Source organism: Leucopleurus acutus (assembly GCF_964270905.1).
Source record: "Leucopleurus acutus genome assembly, chromosome: 2".
Taxonomy (NCBI): domain Eukaryota; kingdom Metazoa; phylum Chordata; class Mammalia; order Artiodactyla; family Delphinidae; genus Leucopleurus; species Leucopleurus acutus.
Window position 1 is genome coordinate 157,651,989 of NC_139143.1, and position 18,270 is coordinate 157,670,258.

Genomic DNA, 18,270 nt, shown 5'->3' on the forward strand with positions numbered 1-18,270 from the left:
GTAAATAATTTTTAAAATAAATAAATAAAAATAAAAAGGAAGCCCACACACGGCAAAGACCGAATGCAGCCAAAAATAAATTAATTAATTTATAAAAAAAAAGAAACTGTTTTAAGTATAACTAGTAATTTGTGCTCGCTTTAAGGGGATGTCTGTGGGGGTGAGGAAGGGAGAAGGGATGAGGTTGGAAAGACAAGTTGGGAACAGTAGACTCAGTTGGGAACAGTTTACACTTTATCCTAAGTGCAATATGAAACCATCATGGGGTTTCAAGTGGGCAGTGATGATTGGATTTGCATTTTAGAAAAATATATCTATAGTGTGATACATTGAAGGGGAAAGAGTAGAGGCGGGGGGATTTGGAAGGAGGAAACAGGAAGTCAAAATAAAGTAACTGATTCCAGGTCTGTGCATAGAGGTGTGAAATGCCTGGCCCTGATACTGGGATCTCATTGTGCAGGTGGGGGGATGGGGGGACGGTTAAGAGAACAAATTCTGGACTTAGGCCTATGCTCAAAACCTGTCTCTGCCTCTTTCTAGCCATAAGACCTTGACTTCTTCTGAAACTCACTTTATAAAAAACAAGAACAGTAATTCCTGCAGTGAAGGACAAGCTGTGATGGTGTATGACTAGGGTTTGGCCCAGAGGCCACAACTTTGTCAAAGTGAGTTTTCTCCCTGCTTCCAATCTAGGGCTTCTTCCTGGTGCCTGGGGGTTCCCCTGGCAGAGAAAGAAGCCAAGTCTCACCAACAGTGGCTCCTGAACATGCTTTATAAACTCACCTAGGACAGACAGATTGAAGTGAGCCCCAGGCAGGGTTGGGGGCATTTCTGGGTACCAGAGCAAAGGGGACTTCTAGGAGACATGGATGGCAATCCAGGATAGCTTAGAGCCAATTGGGGAATGAATCTTTGGGAACTAGTTACAGATGGGTTCTTCTCTCCTCTGAGAGATAAGAATAGGACATATAGGGGCCAGAACCTGTGACAACCCTGGGAGGGGGTCCCCAAATTCAGGAAAGTATTCCAAAGCCCAGGAGAGGAAGAGAAGGAGCTTCTGTTGGTCACCTGGAACCACTAGCAATCCATGTCCATGACAAGTTAACCAGTTTGAAGTTTTTCAGCTTTCTAAAACAGTGTGAATTGAGGGCCCTCCTGTAGTTAAGAATTCTCAGGGGAGGTTGCCCCCTTTCCACTTAGTACTAAAGTTAATTGCAGGCAACTTCTTTGTAGTCCCCTGGTTTGAGGGAAAGAGGTTAGGAAAAGGAGGGGAAGGTTTATTTCTAGTTTGCCCTAAGTGTGGGCATAGTCCTTTGGGGTGCTGGCCTTACGGAGAATGTTCCAAGTAGACCCCCACCATAAGCTCATGGAGCCCTTACAAACCAATTCCCAGGTCCCCCAGGTAAGGAAAATGCCTTCAAGGTGAACACCAACTACTGAGCTTTGCTTACTTTTGTAGTTTCCTGCATTCACTCATCCATCCATCCATTCACTCATTCATGCCTGAACATTTCTCATGTGTTTGCCAGCTCACGGACACATTAATCTTTAAAACTATATGTTTTGTCTAGTATTTTTAGTTGTTTTCAGCAAGAAGCTTAGCCTGAGTCTCTAGGCCACCATGTTGCCAGAAAACCCAATGGGCAGTTTCAGTCCTTATGTGACTTGATTTTTCTGCTGCATTTGGCCCCTTTGACCACTCCCTCCCTTTGTTCTGTTTTGTTTTTTTCCACCACTCTGGTCCCTCCCTTTTGGTCTCCTTCACAGGCTTGTCTCTCCTCCTCTCCCTGTTCCTTAAATGCTGGGTCTCCAGGCCTTAGCCTCTGCTTCTCCTCTTGTTCCTGCGTATCTCACCACTCCCTTGCCTTTGATCTGTGACTCCCACATCTCTCTGGTCCAGACTGTCCTGCGTTCCTGACCCTCAGACCCAGCTGCTGCCAGCCTCCTCGCCCTCTGAAGGTGTCATGGGCACCTCAAGTTGAACACGTACAAAACCCAGCTTATGACTTCCCCCACACCTTACCCCCATCACAGGCTAAAAATACTACATCCCCTATATTTCTTACCAGTCACCCAGGCCAGACTCCTGGAAACTCTCCCTCTCATCAGGTCCTCACAACCAGTTCATCACCGAGTCCTGTGCATGGTGCCTCACATCTCTCTGTCCTTCGGCACTGCTTCTGCCCTAGGTCAAGGTACCAGCATTTGTTGCCCGAACAGCGCTAACTGCTCCAGGTCTAACTGGTGCCTCCCTGCCTTGCCCCTTCCAGTCCAAACTAGATACAGCAGCCAGTAATTCATCTGAAGCAAGTCTCTAGGCAGTCACACCCAAAATCCTTCAGTGGCTCTACCCGAGACCAAGTCCAAGCGCCCTGGTGTAGCACTCAGGGGCCTTTATGATCTGACTTTTGTCTTGGTGAGGGTCCTCCCCCAATTCTACATGAAATTGCTGGCTCTTCCCTGCCTTTGTTCACGCTGCTGCCTCTGCTGAGAAGGCTGTGTGTCAGACAAGGACCAGTCAGGAGAAACCACACAGTAAGCACACAGGGACGGTTTAATATAAAAATCTTAAACTGTAATAGGGGATTGAAGGAATGAGGGATTGGCTAGTAAGAAGCGAAGAGAACGCTAAAGAACACAGGCGTAGCAGAGTCCTAGGGCTGAGATAGAGCCCAAGGGAGAGGCCCTCACCTCCCACTCCTGCCCAAGGCTGAGTCCCGACCCTGCTGGAGAGGGCATGGCCAGTGAAAAGGGGGAGTTCAGAGCTAAGAAGCCACGAAGGCGATAAAGGCTAACCAGTACAGGCCCAATGCCCCTTATCTACCTTGTGCAAATATTTCATTTTTCAAGGCCCAGTTCAAGCACCACCTCCTTCACAAGGACTTTCCTGGCTCTTCTGCCCCTTCCATCTGGGTAGAAATGATTCCTTTCCCTTTATGAGTATAGAATCCTCCCCGACCCTGACATACATAACTGTACCCTAGCCATCCTTCTACTGGGAGACTTAGGGTGGTTGATTGCATTTTCTGTTTACTTGTTTACCCCCACCTAGGGTTGCCAGAAAAAATCCAGGACACCCAGTTCAATCTGAATAGCAGATTAACATTTTTTGTATAAGTATATCCCAATTATTGCATGAGACATACTTACTAAAAAAAATAAGTATTGCTTATCTGAAACTCCAGTTTAACTGGATGTCCTGTTTTTATTTGCCAAACGGGCAGCCCTTCCCCCACCTCCACCTCCACCTGTGGTCTCCTTGATGGTAGAACATTTTTCTAGCTGACCTCAGAATCCCTGTAACTGGCCCAAGGCACTACTGTTAGTGCTCAATTAATGTTAAGAGGTCACAGGGCTGAGAATGACTGGAGGGAGTTGAGGCTGGAGACAGAGACCAGTTAGGAGGATGAGCAATAAACCATTCCACAAATTAGGAAGACTTCAACAGAATAGCATTGGGAAGAGAGAAAGTGGGATGGGCTTGCAGGATCTAAGCATCTGAGAACTGATGGAAAAGGGAAGCGGCAAAGCTCAGGGAGTCTAGGCTGTTGTCCAAGTTTCTGACTCGTGTCCCTGGATGGAGGTCGGTGCCATTCACTTGGGAGGGAACCCTGGAGGAGGCTCGGAGGCTGGAGAGCAGGGAAGCTCATCGATGTGGGGCTTAGAGCAGGTAGAGAAGGGTGGAGAGAGCATCTGAAGGAATGAATGGAAGACATCTAGGGCAGGTAAGTTCAGTTTGAGGTTTCTGAGGCTACGCAGACAGAAGTATTGGAAATACAGACAGAGCTTAGGAGAAAGGTTAAGCTGGAGGTACAGTGAGCGCATCATTACCCTGGAGGCGGTAACTGAAACCATGGGAGTTGGTGACATTGCTCAGGGAAAGTAAGATGGGGAAGGAAGGTCTGTATCAGAGCCCTGACGAACACTTAAGAGGCAGAGAAAGGAAAAGGAACCCAAAAGGAGTTTGAGAATGAGCAGGGGTAGGAGAAAATCCAGGAGAGTATGGAATAGAGAGTCAAGAGAAGACAGGTGTTCCAAGAGGGTTGACAAAGTTGGGCGCCCCTGAGAGTCCAAAGGACTAAAGGCTGAGAAGTGGCCTTTGGGTTTAGTAATGATGAGGCCACTGGGGACCGCAGCAAGAGCTCTTTTAGTGAAGGAGAGGTGGAAGTCGATTATATATTTATATATTTGTAATCACAGTGTCATTTTTTTATGCTGTGATATATTCAAGTGAGTTTAAATGCAGAGGGAAAGAAGACATTCAGTAGAAAAAGGATGAAGAATAGGGAGGCTTGTACATAATGGAGACAGAGAGCCCTGATATGGGAACCTGAGCACAGACAGAGGAACTAATCTAGCTGCAGGAGGACATTAATAATAGTACCTAGAACAGGGCAGGAAAGCCCAAGGGCCATGGACTCCTACGGAATCTCTGAATGAGCTTCGGAAAGTCTGTGGGCTCCCTCAAATTGTCCACCAGATTTACACATTGGTGTTTTTTTCAGCAGTGAGGTGGGAGGTGGGAGGTGGGGAGGATCCTTGGCTTTCATCAGTTTCCGTAAGGACTGTACAACTCCACCAACAGGTTAGGCACCACCCCTGTGAACAAGAAAAGTGATCTCACATGGCACAAATTCTCTTAGATCTTTTCTCTGATCTCTCAGCTTTCTACCCTACCTTTCCTTTTCAAGATGAGGCCTCGGTTAGGCAGCCAGTCCACATGAACTCTCCGGGCTCTCTAGCTGGGGGAAATGCAGCAGTCCCTGGACAAGAGAGGAGGAACGCCATTGGCCGGGGCAGGAGGAGTGCATGGATCCCTGAACCTTGATTCCTGGATGAAACTAATCTAGAGGGATGTTTGGGTGACCCCTGAAGCTGGAAAAACTGTAATTTTAAAGGCATCTGTAGTTTTCTGTCTTGCAAGAGGTGGTGTCTTGATACCCCTTTGGAGGAGACCATACCTTAGTTCTGGGAAGATCATTCAAGTGGGCAACGTCATTTTGCAAATATGAAACAGACTACAGTCAAAATGGAGAGTCTGGGGAACACCCTGGCGGGCCGGTGGTTAGGACTCCACACTTCCTCTGCAGGGGGCATGGGTTCTATCCCAGGTTGGGGAACTAAGATCCTGGAAGCCTTGTGGTGCAGCCCAAAAAAAAGGAGATTCTAGAGCTACCTGTGGCTCCCGAGGAGCAGAAGTGCTCTACCTGGTGAGGTCACGTGCCTGGCGACCTCTGCTAAGTTGTAGACGGAGAAGAGGAGCTCTGCAACTTGTTTGAGGAAAACACCTTCACTTATTTTTAAGAGGGATTTGGTTCATTGTGGGCTGCAGACTGAGACTAGTTCTTGCGGGAATGTGTTCCTTTTGGAGAAGCTGCTGTTTCATCCACAATTTTGTAAGCTGTCGGGCACAATCTCTCTGGGGCCCAGAATGCAGCCTTGAGTTGGGGGGACCCTACTCCCCAAGGACTGACAATCTGGGGAGTGTTGAGAGCTAGCGTCTTTGGCTGGAGTTCTGACCTGGCTCTCTCTCTGAGCCCTGTCAGACGTGGCTTCAACCCATCTCCTGTAAGTGGCTCTGAGAGCACAGATGTCCACTAAGGGGTAGGGCCTGGAGGGTCTGAGAACTCTGCCAGGCTTTCGAGTCTTTCCAGCAGGGGCTCCCTGGTCGCAATGACCCTGGAATTGACAGAACGCCCCCTTCACCCCCAGCCAGGACCAGGGCCCAGGCCTTCATGAGGTGTCTCCAAACTGTATGGCACTGCTGCCATTTTCTTTGGCTCGAGGTGGGGGTTGGCGACTGAAGATCCTGAATCAGTTTGGAGGCAGAGAGAAGGGCCAAGGGGGTGTTTGAGGGCAGCACGAGAGCACCAAAGTTTTGGGGGCACCTAGAACTGAGGCAGTGAACACAGAAGAATGAAAGCAGACTTGTTTCTCCTCCTTGACCCGGAATGCATACAGCCCTCAGAGAGCCCGTGCCAGCTCCTCACTGTAGCCTGGGAAAAGGGGGCCCCTGTGCCAAAGCGGGCAGGCGCTTAGGCAGCTCGAAGGAATTTTGGTTAATGCGGTCAAATGCCTGAGGGATCCCAGCCTCAACTGCCTCACTCTCATGGTGCCTCGTGCACCCCTGGCTGCAGCTACTGCCTCTGTCCTCACAGCTGCCAAAATCAATCTCCAGCCCAGACCTGCCTCCTCAGCTCCAGACCAGTACAGCCCATTGCCTCCTGACGACCCCTCTGGATGTCCCATGGTTCCTCAGACCCAGCATGCGTCCAAACACATATCCTGATCTTATTTGCAAAGAAAAAAATCATGTAGGACAAATTCATTGGGCCCAGGAAACAAGTTTTCACAGGACACACACAGCAGCTCAGAGGGATTGCACTGACTCCTTAGATATGATTTGGGGACAGTGTGGAAGGCCAGGGTCAGCATTAATCTCTTCTTCCTTCCAGATGAGAGTGTGTACCTGTTAGCTGCTTATCCTTTTCATACTGTTTGCCAAACTGAATTTAAATATTATTTATGTAAATTATTTATTGTCTGTCTCTCATGGTTTAAGCTTAAGAGCTGAGATCATGGGTTCACTTCTGTATCCCTGCTGTCTACCCAGCATCTGACATAAAATAATAAATATCTGTTGAATGAATAAGTGAATATCCTTGTTCATTACCCAAGATGCAGGTCTCTCTAGGCACCCTCAGTCTTTTCCTGCTTTCTTATCCCCATGATGCTCTGTGCTTCATCCCCCCAAACCAGCCTCCCACTGCACCCTCTTCCCCACCCTCAGCCTCTTCATCATTTGACTTGGGCTGTTTCACGGAATGTGGGTAGTGAGCTCCCCGTGCTGGGCCATCTGCAAGCACAGGCAGTCTATGCATCTGTCAGGGTGGCCTGGACTCTGATCAGTGACAGTGGGGTGGGGCAATATATGGTTCTCTGCATCTTCACCATGAAACAAGGCTTGCAGCATGCCAGAGGTCTCAAGGGTATGGCTTTCTCCACCAGTAACCCCAGGCTCCAACCGCTGGGGACTGTGCAGGGGTTGTGAGCTGGCTGGCCTGTTGGGACTGGTGAACACACCTTTGTCACTCACTCTGCCTGTGTTCCATGCCCCTCGTTTCCCAGAGCTGCTGGGTGGGCACAAGCAGTCCCGGGCCAGGCCTATGACTGCTGAGTGCGCCTGAAGTTGTGAGTGGGATGGTCAGGGAGTGACCTCCATCCGGCCCCCACGGCCCAGCAAAGGATCTGACAAACCACAGAAGTAAATAAATAACTTAGAAGTAATAAATAGGGGTCCAGCTCCCACGAGTGAGTCCAAGGCCCACTCCAGCACAGGCACTTCAGCAACACAACTGCAATGTGTCTCCAGATCTGTCCCCCCAGGCCTGGGCTGAGGCTGCGACCTGACACATCTGGGTTCTCCAGAGGAGGAGTCCTGGGTCCATGGCCTGGTCACTGCCAGCGTCTGTGAGCAGTGGGTCCTCGGGTCTCCACAGCTGAGGTTTCTGGGGTCTGCGGGGCTGAGGCCGGCAGGGTGAGAGCCCTGGGGCCGCTGGTCAGTGGTGCCTCTATCTCCGCAGGGCTGATGTCCGTCACTCACCCGGCTGAAGCCTCCGTCTCCGGCCAAGGCCCCTGGCTGGTCCCAGGCAGTTAGACCCACAGGTAAGGGTGCGTCTGCACACCCTCGGAGTGAGCCCTCAGCCCAGACAGCCGCAGGCAGTAGCCGAGAGGCGGTCCACGGTCCTCCAGGTGCTGTTGACGTCCATGAAGGAGACGGCCTCGTAGCGCGTGGGTCGGCAGCAGGGCTGGCTGACGGGCCGCGAGCCGGGGGGCGGCCGCAGGGCCCCGGCGCTCAGCAGGCTGGCCAGACTGAGGTCATGCGGGGAGCGCGCGCGGCGGCAGGAGCCGCTGCAGAAGCGGAAACGCACCAGCTCGTCGGAGTGGTGGCCCAAGCCGAGCGCGCGCACCGGCACCAGCTGAGAGCGCAGGCGACAGCCCCGCGCCCCCGCGGCCCGCGCGCGGCTCCCCCGGCTCCCGCGGCCGCCCCGGGCCCCAGCCCGCGCAGCGCGGGGCCCTCGGGGGGCAGCGGGCGAGGGCGAGGGCGCGGGCGGCGGGGGCGGCAGCCGCCGGGCTCTTCCGCCGCACAGACCGGCCGCGCGGCCCCCTGGAACGAGACGCAGTCACGCGCGGGTCCCCGGCCAGCCCGCCCCGCCCCGCGCCCTCGCCCTCTCACCTACCAGGCAGGGGACCCGCGGGGGGCGCCGGGGCCGGCGCGGGGCCTTCTCGGGGGACCGGGCTGCTGGGCGCGGGGCCCAGGGAGGCCTCGCCCTCGGCGATGCTGCTCAGCAGGGCCAGAGCGGCCAGGGTAGGCCACAGGGCAGGCTGCTCGGAGAGACGAGGTGGAGCCTCAGGGGGTAGGAAGAAACCCTGGTGGGCGCAGGGAGGGGCTGGGGCCGGATGGAAGGGCTCGGGTTGGAGGATAATGGATCAGCTGCCCCGGGGAGCCCGGGTAAGGAATCACCACCGGAGGGCATTGACCTTCCTCCTTCCTCCTGGCCCCTCCCTGACCATTCCCCCACCTACTGCTGACGCCTGCCTAGGGAGCCCTGCTCTCCCTCCCTAGTCAAGCCACCCTTCTTCGATACCAGGTGGGAGTTACTGGGAGAACCACTCACCTGCCGCCTAGGCCCGGGCCAGAGGGGCAGCACAGAAGGGCTTCCACGTCCAGGCTCCATCTCTGTCAACACCAGGAACTCCCATCAGCCGTAGTTGACCTGTTCCCCCACCCTCCTCTTGAGGCAGCTTGGAACATTGAGACATGAGCTATCCTTTGAGCAGGTCATCTCTCCACTTCAGCTTCTCCAGATGAGGGACAAGGGGCTTGGGCAGCTGGGCTCAACCCAGGAGAAGTGGCTGCATGGAGAACCTATTTCGTGGTGCTTTGCACCTGTTCCCTCTTTCAGACCTCACAACTCCATGAGGTAAATGGTGTTATCCCCATTCTCCTGATGAGCAAACAAGGCTCGGAGAAGCTCAGCAATTATCTAAGGTCGCCAGGGTAGACCCACGCAGCCGTGCGGGGAAGGGGACCTTCCTTGATCTCACAGAGAGCCTTCTCTCCATGCCACAGAGGAGGAAGTTGTGGCCTGGGGAAAAATTAGGGTGCTTGCTGGTTGACCTGAGTTATCTGATGATAGTGAGGCCCAGGCTTCAGCCTGTGCTGCCCACCCAGCAGATGGTGGAGGGTGATGAGCCCTCTAGGAACATGAGGCCTGGGCCATGGCTCCCTGTGGCCACCAGGGGGTAGCATTTGCCAAGCCTGTGGACTCAAACGGGGGGTGGGCTTTTCCCCTACCTTCAGCTGGACTCAGGCCCCAGCAACTCCCTGGAGTTGCTTCTACATGAGACTGGCCTCTGAGAGCTTAGCCACCCTGAGAGCTGGTCCAGGTCTGTACCCCTTCCAGTTTCCCCTGGATCTGGCAGCCTGGCCCTGCTCCTAGAAGTTTCCCCCACGAACCATCCTTCCTGAGCCCAGCTGGGCTTTCGGAGTCCCACCAGGTTTTGTGAGCCCACATTGCCTGGCACTCCCAAACGCCTCTCTGGAGCCTCATGAGCCCTCACTAGCTGGCCTGCTCTTTGGTCCCAGCAGTCACCTCCACCCCGACCCCCGAGCACACAGAATGTCTGCATACCTGTAGGCCAGTCCTCCCTGGTGAGGTCCTCCAGGGCCAGGTGTGCTCGGCTAACGGAATACGGGCCTGAGGAGCCAGGCTAGTGACTGTTCTCACTGATGGAGGGAAAGCCCGGCAAGGCAGGGTTAAAGGCCCCCTGCACTAGGGGGAGCCCAGGAGCAGGTCTCTTGGGACGTAGGCAGCTCAGGCCCTACGTATCCCTCCCGGCAATCTGGGGCCACTTGGTCCTCCAGCCCTTGCCTTTCCTCCCCATCTACCAGCCCCACGATACTCACCACGGGGGTTCTGTGTTGTGTTCTCCTAGGCACCTTTCCTGGGACCAGTGCTGGGCTTTCCCCTGCAGCTCGAAAGGCTCATGCCCAGGGCTGTGCACCTGGCAGTGCCCCTTTTAGCCAAAAGCTTGGCAGCCAGTCTGAGCCCTGTAGCAGCAGCGGAAGCCTCACGTTACAGCGGGCCAGCAGGGCTAGCACAGTCCAACAAGCGACAAGAGGGACTGCGGGGGGGCTGGGAGGGGCGGAGAGCTGCGCAGCAGGCCCAGGAGAGGGAGGATGTAAGAAAGGAGTGGAGGGGGTCGACCCTGGCCGCTCCCTCTAGCCCCTGGGCTGGGACGAGAGGTGGGCAAACAGGTCGGCTTACCGCAAGTGCAGGGCTCTGGGTCTGGGACACAGCGAGGGCTGGGACCCGAGGGACCTGCTGCTGGTGGAGCCCGTGGACCGTGTCTGGGGGCTGGGCCCAACTCCATCCCTCAGCAGCCTCATGCCCGCCGCTGTCCGGTGTCAAATTCCAGCCCCGGCGTCACCGGATCCTGGGGTGGGGCCCGAGCACCCCCCGCCCCGCCCCACCTTTCAGGGCTCACCTGGCCATTCCACCCTCTGGAATCTGGTCCCCCTGGCTCTACTAGGTCCCCCGAGGTGGGGTGGGGTGGAGATGCTGGGAAGGGCCCCCAGGACAGAGTGGAGAACCCAGGCGGCGCAGCGGCATGGACACTGAGTGTTCGGAGTTTGTAGACACTGGGAGTAGGGAGTTGGGAGGCCGGGCAGAGGGCGGGAGAGGGAGGGGACAGGCCGGTCCCTGCCTTGGCCCACCGGCCTTCGGGTTCCCGCCGTCCTGGCTGGCCGCTCTGCAGTAGATGCTCTCTCTGATCCACCGCTAGTTTCGTCTCCCAACAGACCCACTGCATTCTTTGAGTCCAAGAGGCACTGACTGCGCTGGGGCTTTCACGGTCTGACCCGGCTCCTGTGGCGCCGCCGCTCCCCTCCGCTGCCGCTTCTCTCCGCTGCCGCCTGGGGCTTGGAGTACAGACACACCTGCAAACACCGCTGCTCAGCCTGGCACAGCGGCGCTGGTAGGAGTGGGTGCCAGGGGCTGAAGAAGGGGAGGGTACCGGCGGAGGAACTTTTGCACTGAGGCTTGAGGTGGGAGCTGGAGGCTAGTATTTCAGATGCCTAATTATGGCAGTTTGGCTGGTGTGGTGGGATGGAGGTTGGATGGGTAACATGGATAGAGGTAAGGAAAGGCCAGATCCTGTGTGTCCTAACAGGGAGTCTGGACTTCATCCTAGTGGTACTGGGGACCACTGAAGGGTTTCAGGCAGGAGAATGGTGTGATCCAACGTGCATGTCAGCGGCTGGCTCTGGCTGTGGTGGGGAGGGTGGTTTGGAGGTAGTCAGGAGGCTGCTGGGGGAGAGAGGATTCTGAAGCTGAATTGTGGGGAGAGTGCGGGGCCTTGTGCGCTCTTTCAGGAACACATCTTTTTGAAAACTCAATTGGTGCCTGATTGGATGGGGTGAGGAAGTAGGATGGCATGCCTTTGGCCTGGGTGACCGGGAGGAGGGGACGCATTCTGGCAGCTGGGGCTCCTGAAGGAGGGGTAGGTTGGGGGCAGGAGCTCATCAGTTCAGTGTTGGACGTGCCGGGCTGGAGGGCCCTGTGGATTATCCCAGTGGAGATGTTCAGGAAGTGACTGAGTTCGTAGCCTGGAGCAAAGCGAAGAGAACTGGGCTGGAGATGGTAATTTGGGAATCGTTGACCAACTGACAGCTGGAAGCCGTGGGTGAAGCTGACAGTGCTCAGGGAACATGTGTGGGCCAGCTGCACCCTGGCTGTGCGTCTGAACCACCTGTGGGCCTTTTAAAACTACCTGAGTCTGGGCCTCACCCCAGACCTGAATCAGAATGGGCATGTGCAGTTTTCCACATCTGCACAGGTGACTCTGGTGTATGGCCAGGTGGAGAACCGCAGCTTTTGGGAGGGCAGTTAATGTGCAGTCGTGGGGACTAGAAGCCAGACCTTCCCAGGCTCGGCAGGACTCCTGTGGGACAGGAGGCCAGGCGGTGAGCAGCTCTGTGTTCTGCTGCCTCCCCAAGCTGGCTGCCTCGGGGGGGTGGGGTGGGGGTGGGGGTGGGTTCTGCCCCAGGGCTTTATCAGCCAGGGCTGCTGCTTGCTGGCATGCAGCCTAAGCCCTGCACAACTCCAGGGGGCGCCATTCACGTAGGACGCAGGAAGCATTGGAGTTTGCATCACAGTGGCCTTGTTTACAGCAGAATCGAAGGGAGTTTCTGGGTCTCCTGTCCCTCAGTCAGAGCCGCACTTTCCCTTCGGCTGAGGAGGCCTCTGTCTGAGCACAAAGCGCAGCAGTAAAGGGGCGCATGGGGAGTCGGAGGGGAATGGCACCTGGATTGGGCGCCAGGCAAGAGGCGGCGGGGCCAGGCAGCCCACCTGTTGCCACGTGGCAGCTCTGGCAGGAAGCTCACTCCCAGGCCTATGGCCTCCGGGGCAGGAGTGCGTTGGCCTTTCTCAGGCCTGCCTGGCAATGCTGGGGAAGGGAGAGAGCAGATTCCAGGGCTCTAGGGGGTAAGGTTGGGATGTCCTTTCTAATGTTTGCCAGAGGGGCTTCCCTGGTGGCGCAGTGGTTAAGACCAATGCAGGGGACATGGGGTCGAGCCCTGGTCCGGGAAGATCCCACATGCAGCGGAGCAGCTAAGCCCGCGAGCCACAACTACTGAGCTCACACGCCTAGAGCCCGCGCTCTGCAACAAGAGAAGCCACCACAGTGAGAAGCCCGCACACCGCAACGAAGAGTAGCCCCATTCGCCGCGACTAGAGAAAAGCCCACACGCAGCAACAAAGACCCAACTCAGACAAAAATAAATAAAAATAAAATAATAATAATAAAATAGGGCTTCCCTGGTGGCGCAGTGGTTGAGAGTCCGCCTGCTGGTGCAGGGGACACGGGTTCGTGCCCCGGTCCGGGAAGATCCCACATGCCACGGAGCGGCTGGGCCCGTGAGCCATGGCCGCTGAGCCTGTGCGTCCGGAGCCTGTGCTCTGCGACGGGAGAGGCCACAACAGTGAGAGGCCCATGTACCGCAAAAATAAATAAATAAAATTTAAAAAAGTAATAATAATAAAATAAATTTAAAAAATAATAATAAAATAATGTTTGCCAGAGGGGGCCTAGAGATGGGCTGTGCCTTCCTGTTCTGTGCAGAAAGAGGGGTCCTGAGGGGAGACCGGGTGCCTGTGTGCTAAGGGGGAGGGCGTGTCTTTCCAGGGCTCAGCGGAGCTGCCAGGAGTAGTTTAGGTCTGTGTGCTGGGGGCCCGGCCGTGCAACTTTCCTGTGCTTGCAGGAACCTCTGTCCCTGTAGTGCTGGGGCTGTGATGACCCAGTGGCACTGTGCACGGGGTGGTGCTTCAATCCTCTGAACTCTGGCTCCTGTAGGAGGCAGCAGGGTAGATTCTGGGGCATGTCCTGATGCCCCTAGACTGCCTCTCTTAAGGCAAAGAGGGTGCAGGACGGCTATAGGACAGGAGAGGCTCCAGAAGGCCCCTAGGTGGCTACCCAGGTCCTGTAGCTAACATGAGAAGTGAAAGGGACCCAGGAGGGCTGGAGAGATGGCCCTTGGGTTTAGCATACTTGCTGAGGCCCCAGGTTCCTGTTTCTTCCAGGAAAGTCAGAGAAAGCAAGAGGAGGCCGGGTTCAGGGCAGAGCTTTATTGCTTCCATGATGGCTGCTCAGGATGCCTGCCACAGCCTGGGTGAGGTCCTTGAGCCTCGCTTCCCTCTGGTCCAGGCTAAAGGCAGAACCCAAGGACCTGGCAGTCTCACTGCTGAAACCCAGGACAGCTGCCACGTTGTCACTCCAGGCCCGGGGCACTGTCCTCTGGGTCGGCCGCAGCTGGGGGGGGGGAGGGGCATTCCCATCAGGTTGGGCCAGGCCTCACCGCCCGAGCTCTGAAGTTCTCTCCACTCAAGCCCAGGGGCGTCTTGTTGGCTTAAAGGATGGCTCCAGCGTTTCTCTGTGGGACAGCTGGGGGCTGCTGAGTGGGACTATCTCATCTGCTCCCCAAGAAAGGCCAAACAGTGTCATGAGCCGGAAGGGGCTGGCCTGAGATCCTGCCCATCTCCCTGTAGCCCCAGAGCAGGGCACAGGCTAGTCCTGGCACTCCCACTCTACAGGGAGCCCATTGGTACCACTGCCTGAGGGGCCCTTTAGTGGGTCTTCTGCACGGTCAGTAGACCAAACTTGACATCTCCAACCTTATTGAAAAATAAATTATCCCTACCCTCCCCCCACCCCAACTTCACAAAATGATAATACACTGAACACTGATTGGAGAAATGATTCTGGCAGCAGCCTTGCTGCCTAATGTCCGCCTCCTGCATGCTGGGCCCGCTGGGCATGGCCAGTGGCCTCCTGGCCCTCTGGCTTCAAGGACCCAGGCTGAGAGTGAGGCCTAGTGCTGGTCTCTGAGGCTGGGCTCTGAGCAGACACAACTCTGGCTGCCCCACCAAGGCCTCACCACCCCTGGGGCCACTTGGCACTGTCCTTCTCTGGGTCTGAAGGCTCCCACACCTCTCAGGCAGAGCCAGACCGAGGCCAATGAAGTGGCAGGTGGCGGTGGCTGGACTTCTGTGGCCACGTGCTGGGTCCACCTCAGATGCCACTGGTTAGGTCAGTTATGACATGCGCTTTCACCAGCTTCCGCAGAAACTCTTTCTCTCGCTGAATGTTGTGCGTCCAGGACTGAAAGGGAAGATGGAGCAGTGGTCAGCTGGGCAGCCCAGGTGGCTGCTGGGATGTGGCCCTGCTAGAACGCAGGTTCCCAGGGCTCCACGCCCTCTTCCGACCACCGCCCTCCGAGGCTCTGACTGTGGGAGGTCTGCCCTAGAGGTGCCACAGCTCACCCTCCTCCCTTCCCAGGACCTGGAGGAAATAACCTTCTAACCCCTTTCCCCGGCCTCTTAACTTCTTCCAAGTCTTAGAGATGTAGGCTTTCCAACCTTGTTCTCACTCCTTCCACCTGTCCTTGCCTGGCGGCTTCTCCGGGCCCCTAGGTCCTAGGCACCCTGATGTCAGGCAATGTGAGTCACTTAGGTCCGGCCCAGGCCTGGGGTTGGGCCCTGCTGGAAAGGGAACCGTGTGGGGCGGCTTAGTCATTCTCTGGCCTGCTGCAATCCACTCTCCAGGCCTGGGGGCAGCTAATGAAATCCTGCCTCTCAGACCAGAGGAGCCAGGGGGCCAGAGGCTCATCTTACGGTTAATATGAAAATTGCAGGGAAGACGCTGCCTTCCAGGGCTTTCCTGCGGAAGACTGCACCCAGGCTCAGGTTCTCTCCTTTCCCCAGTGCTCTCACCAGGAAGCTGTGATGACTGAGTCTCTCAAAGAATGAAACAGGATTGAATGAATAGAGGAACGACGAAAGCCAATGGCCTTGTCACAGTTTGGACACAGCTGACCGCTCTGTTGCATCCGTCAGCACTGAGGCTCACCCTAGGATGTTCACAGCCACTATACAGCGGTGTGGAGAACTTAACAGCTCTTATCTGGTCCTTATCTGACCCAGTCAACCTCCTCCAACCTTCCAAATCTTTTCAGTCTGAAACTTGGGCAAAATCTCCTATATTCGTCTTCTTTGAACTCCCCCTTCAACTTCCTGTGCTAACCACAAACCTGGCTGCCCCCAAGGACAGCATCCCCCAGACATGCTCTTTCTTCCCTCACACCCACACTCATGGTGCCTGGAGGTGGCAGGCTCTCCCTCACCCTTTGCTGCTGCATCTACACAACTGTCCCTGTGTACTCCCTTGAACCTCTGGCTCCTTTGACTCCTGGCATTCTCCTCAGCCGTCTGCAAACTGCCCGTCCGTGTCGCAGACCACCGGGTGACTCACCCTCATTCCTTGAAGATTCAGACACCTGGCTCACTGTCTGTCTTTGAAGGCAGGGACTGATTGGCACAGAGTAGGTGCTCAGGACATATGTGTTGAATGAAATTAGATTTTCCAGGTAAGAAAATGCAGGCATGGAAGAATGGCAGGGCCAGGATCCAAGCGAGCACAGAAACTCATAAAGCTCTTTACTTAACCCATGCCTGCATCACTCCCCAGGAAGAAGTAACCAATCTGATGGATCAGTTTCAAGAACACCCACTGGGAGTCCCTGAGGGTTGAAAGGTCAGCAGAGGACTGGATATCTGATGATATCAAGGAATTACTGTTAAATTTCCAGGTGCGATAATGGTATAATATTGAAAAAAAATCATCCTTATCTTTTAGAGAAATTTACTGAAATGTTTATGGCTGGAATGATACGATGTCTGAGACTTCTTTCCCAATAACCAGCGGGGAGGGGAGGCATGGGAGGAAGAGCAGATTGAGCAACACTGGCCCCATGCTGATACCTGGGGGAGGGAGTGACGGCACGTGGGAGTGCAGTATTTTACTCTCTATACTTTGAAGGTGTTTGACAAAGTTCGTAATAACAGAGTAAACAAAAAAGTCTGCCTGGACGCATCTCTCTCTTGGACCAGGCAACACCGCCTCTCTGGCGCTCTTTTCCCAATCTCTCCCTGGCGCACACAGCGCAGGAGCCTACAGTGCTCTCCCCGCTACGCCGCCTGCATTGTCCCCGGGCTGCGGCAGGATTCTGGGAGCCTCACCAGGACCCCTGACTCTGGATGCAGAGACCACGCTCGCAGAGGAGCCTTCCTTCTCACAGCTCTTTTCCCATCTTTATGTCTGTGCCCCCGGGGTTCTGCCCTGACCATCGCACGTCCTCCTCTGTCATCTCCCTGGGAAACCTCATCCGTGCCTCCCCTGTATCTGAACAAGCAGCTGTGCTCACGACCCCCAGATCCTCATTTCCAGCCCAGATTTCCCTCCCATGGCAGACTCCTGTGTGAGCCCACTTCACTCTCTGGCTACTGCCCAGTCCCTCGGGGCTGGTACATCTGACGGCCACTTCTCAGCACGCATCTCCCGGGACTTCCTTGCAGTGCTGGACATTGTAGGCACTCCCTCCTTTGGTCTCCACGACCCTGCATCTTCTTTTTTTTGGCCACGCCGCACAGCTTACAGGATATTAGTCAGCAGTGAAAGCGCAGAGTCCTAACCGCTGGACCGCCAGAGAATTCCCCAACCCTGCGACTTCTAACCCTTCTCTACTCTCTCTCCTCCTTTATGTTTTTTGTTTTGTTTTAATTTTTTGGGTGCGCTGCGCAGCATGTGGGATCTTAGTTCCCCGACCAGGGATCAAACCAGCGCCCCCTTCATTGGAAGTGTGGAGTCTTAACCACTGGACCGCCAGGGAAGTCCTCTCCTCCTTTATGAACGCCTCTGACACCCCTCACATAGCCCGCCGGCATTCGGTCCTCGCCCCACTGTCTTCACATCCCCAGGCTCTCACTGGGCCTGGAGAATGGACTGATCAGTCAGGTGGAGGTGAAGCAACGGTGGGGCCAGGGCACAGAATGGTTCACTTGCCTTCTGAAGACACCCTGATGTGACAACAGGGACCCTACATCCAAGCAACAGCATTTCAGTGACTTCCCTAGGGTGCTGAGAGGTAACAAGAGTAAGTAGGGGTGAAAAAATTAATATCAATAGCAGTGGCTAACACGTATGGGCGCTTATCATGGCCAGGCCTCTTCTATACATTATCACAGCGACTCTTTCCCAGGCCTAACATTACCCCTTGTATTGATAAGGAAAGGAAGGTACAGAGCCAGGCTCTGAACCCAGGCCATTTGATTTCATCGCCAGCACTCAGCACTCCACGTGGAGGTGGTGCAGCAGATGCCGTGAGCCTCAGAGCCAGACGGTTCCACAGGATGAGGAAGGGGGGCGGGGGCAATGGCTTGACAACTGAGATGTGGCAGGTGGCAGAAAGGGAACAGCCTCCACTAGGGCACCTCAGGGAAGGTGGTGTCCTTCCACCTCATTCCTGCATGGAGGCCACCTCCAGGCCTTGCTGATTGAAAATCCTGTTTCTTACCTCTGTCTTCCCATCAGCACTGAACAGTTCCAGTGCAGGATCCTTCATCTCTTGCCTAGACTGCTGAGACAGTGTCCCAACTGTTTCTGTTCTTGCCTGGCACCCTCTAGGTCACGCTGCAGCCACACTGACCCGACTGCATGCTAATCTACAGCCTAAAACTGGTCCATAGCTCCCTCCTGCCTTCAGAGCAAAGTCCACGCTCCTTACCGTGGCAGAGAAAGCCCTTCGTGATCCGGCTACTGCCTACGTCTGCGGCCTCTCACCTCCTGCCTAAAACTTTTACATACAGTATATAT

At 55.2% G+C, this 18,270-nt stretch overlaps 2 protein-coding genes across 3 annotated transcripts in view; both read right to left on the bottom strand.

Annotated features, from left to right (window-relative positions):
• Positions 1-7,700: 7,700 nt before the first annotated feature.
• ARTN (artemin) lies at positions 7,701-8,738 on the bottom strand (the record flags this gene model as incomplete). The annotated part of the gene is made up of 3 exons (XM_082832515.1): positions 7,701-8,167; positions 8,241-8,385; positions 8,679-8,738. 3 exons carry the CDS (start codon positions 8,736-8,738, stop codon positions 7,701-7,703), a joined length of 672 nt encoding a protein of 223 aa, XP_082688641.1.
• Positions 8,739-14,357: 5,619 nt separating this feature from the next.
• The window catches only part of ST3GAL3 (ST3 beta-galactoside alpha-2,3-sialyltransferase 3), a 236,996-nt gene continuing 233,083 nt past the window's right edge, over positions 14,358-18,270 (bottom strand). For both annotated transcript variants that reach the window (XM_082834380.1, XM_082834379.1), the window contains exon 12: positions 14,358-14,721. In XM_082834380.1, the coding sequence (XP_082690506.1) occupies positions 14,632-14,721 (90 nt within the window). In that variant the 3' untranslated portion in view covers positions 14,358-14,631. The remainder of the gene's footprint in view (positions 14,722-18,270) is intronic.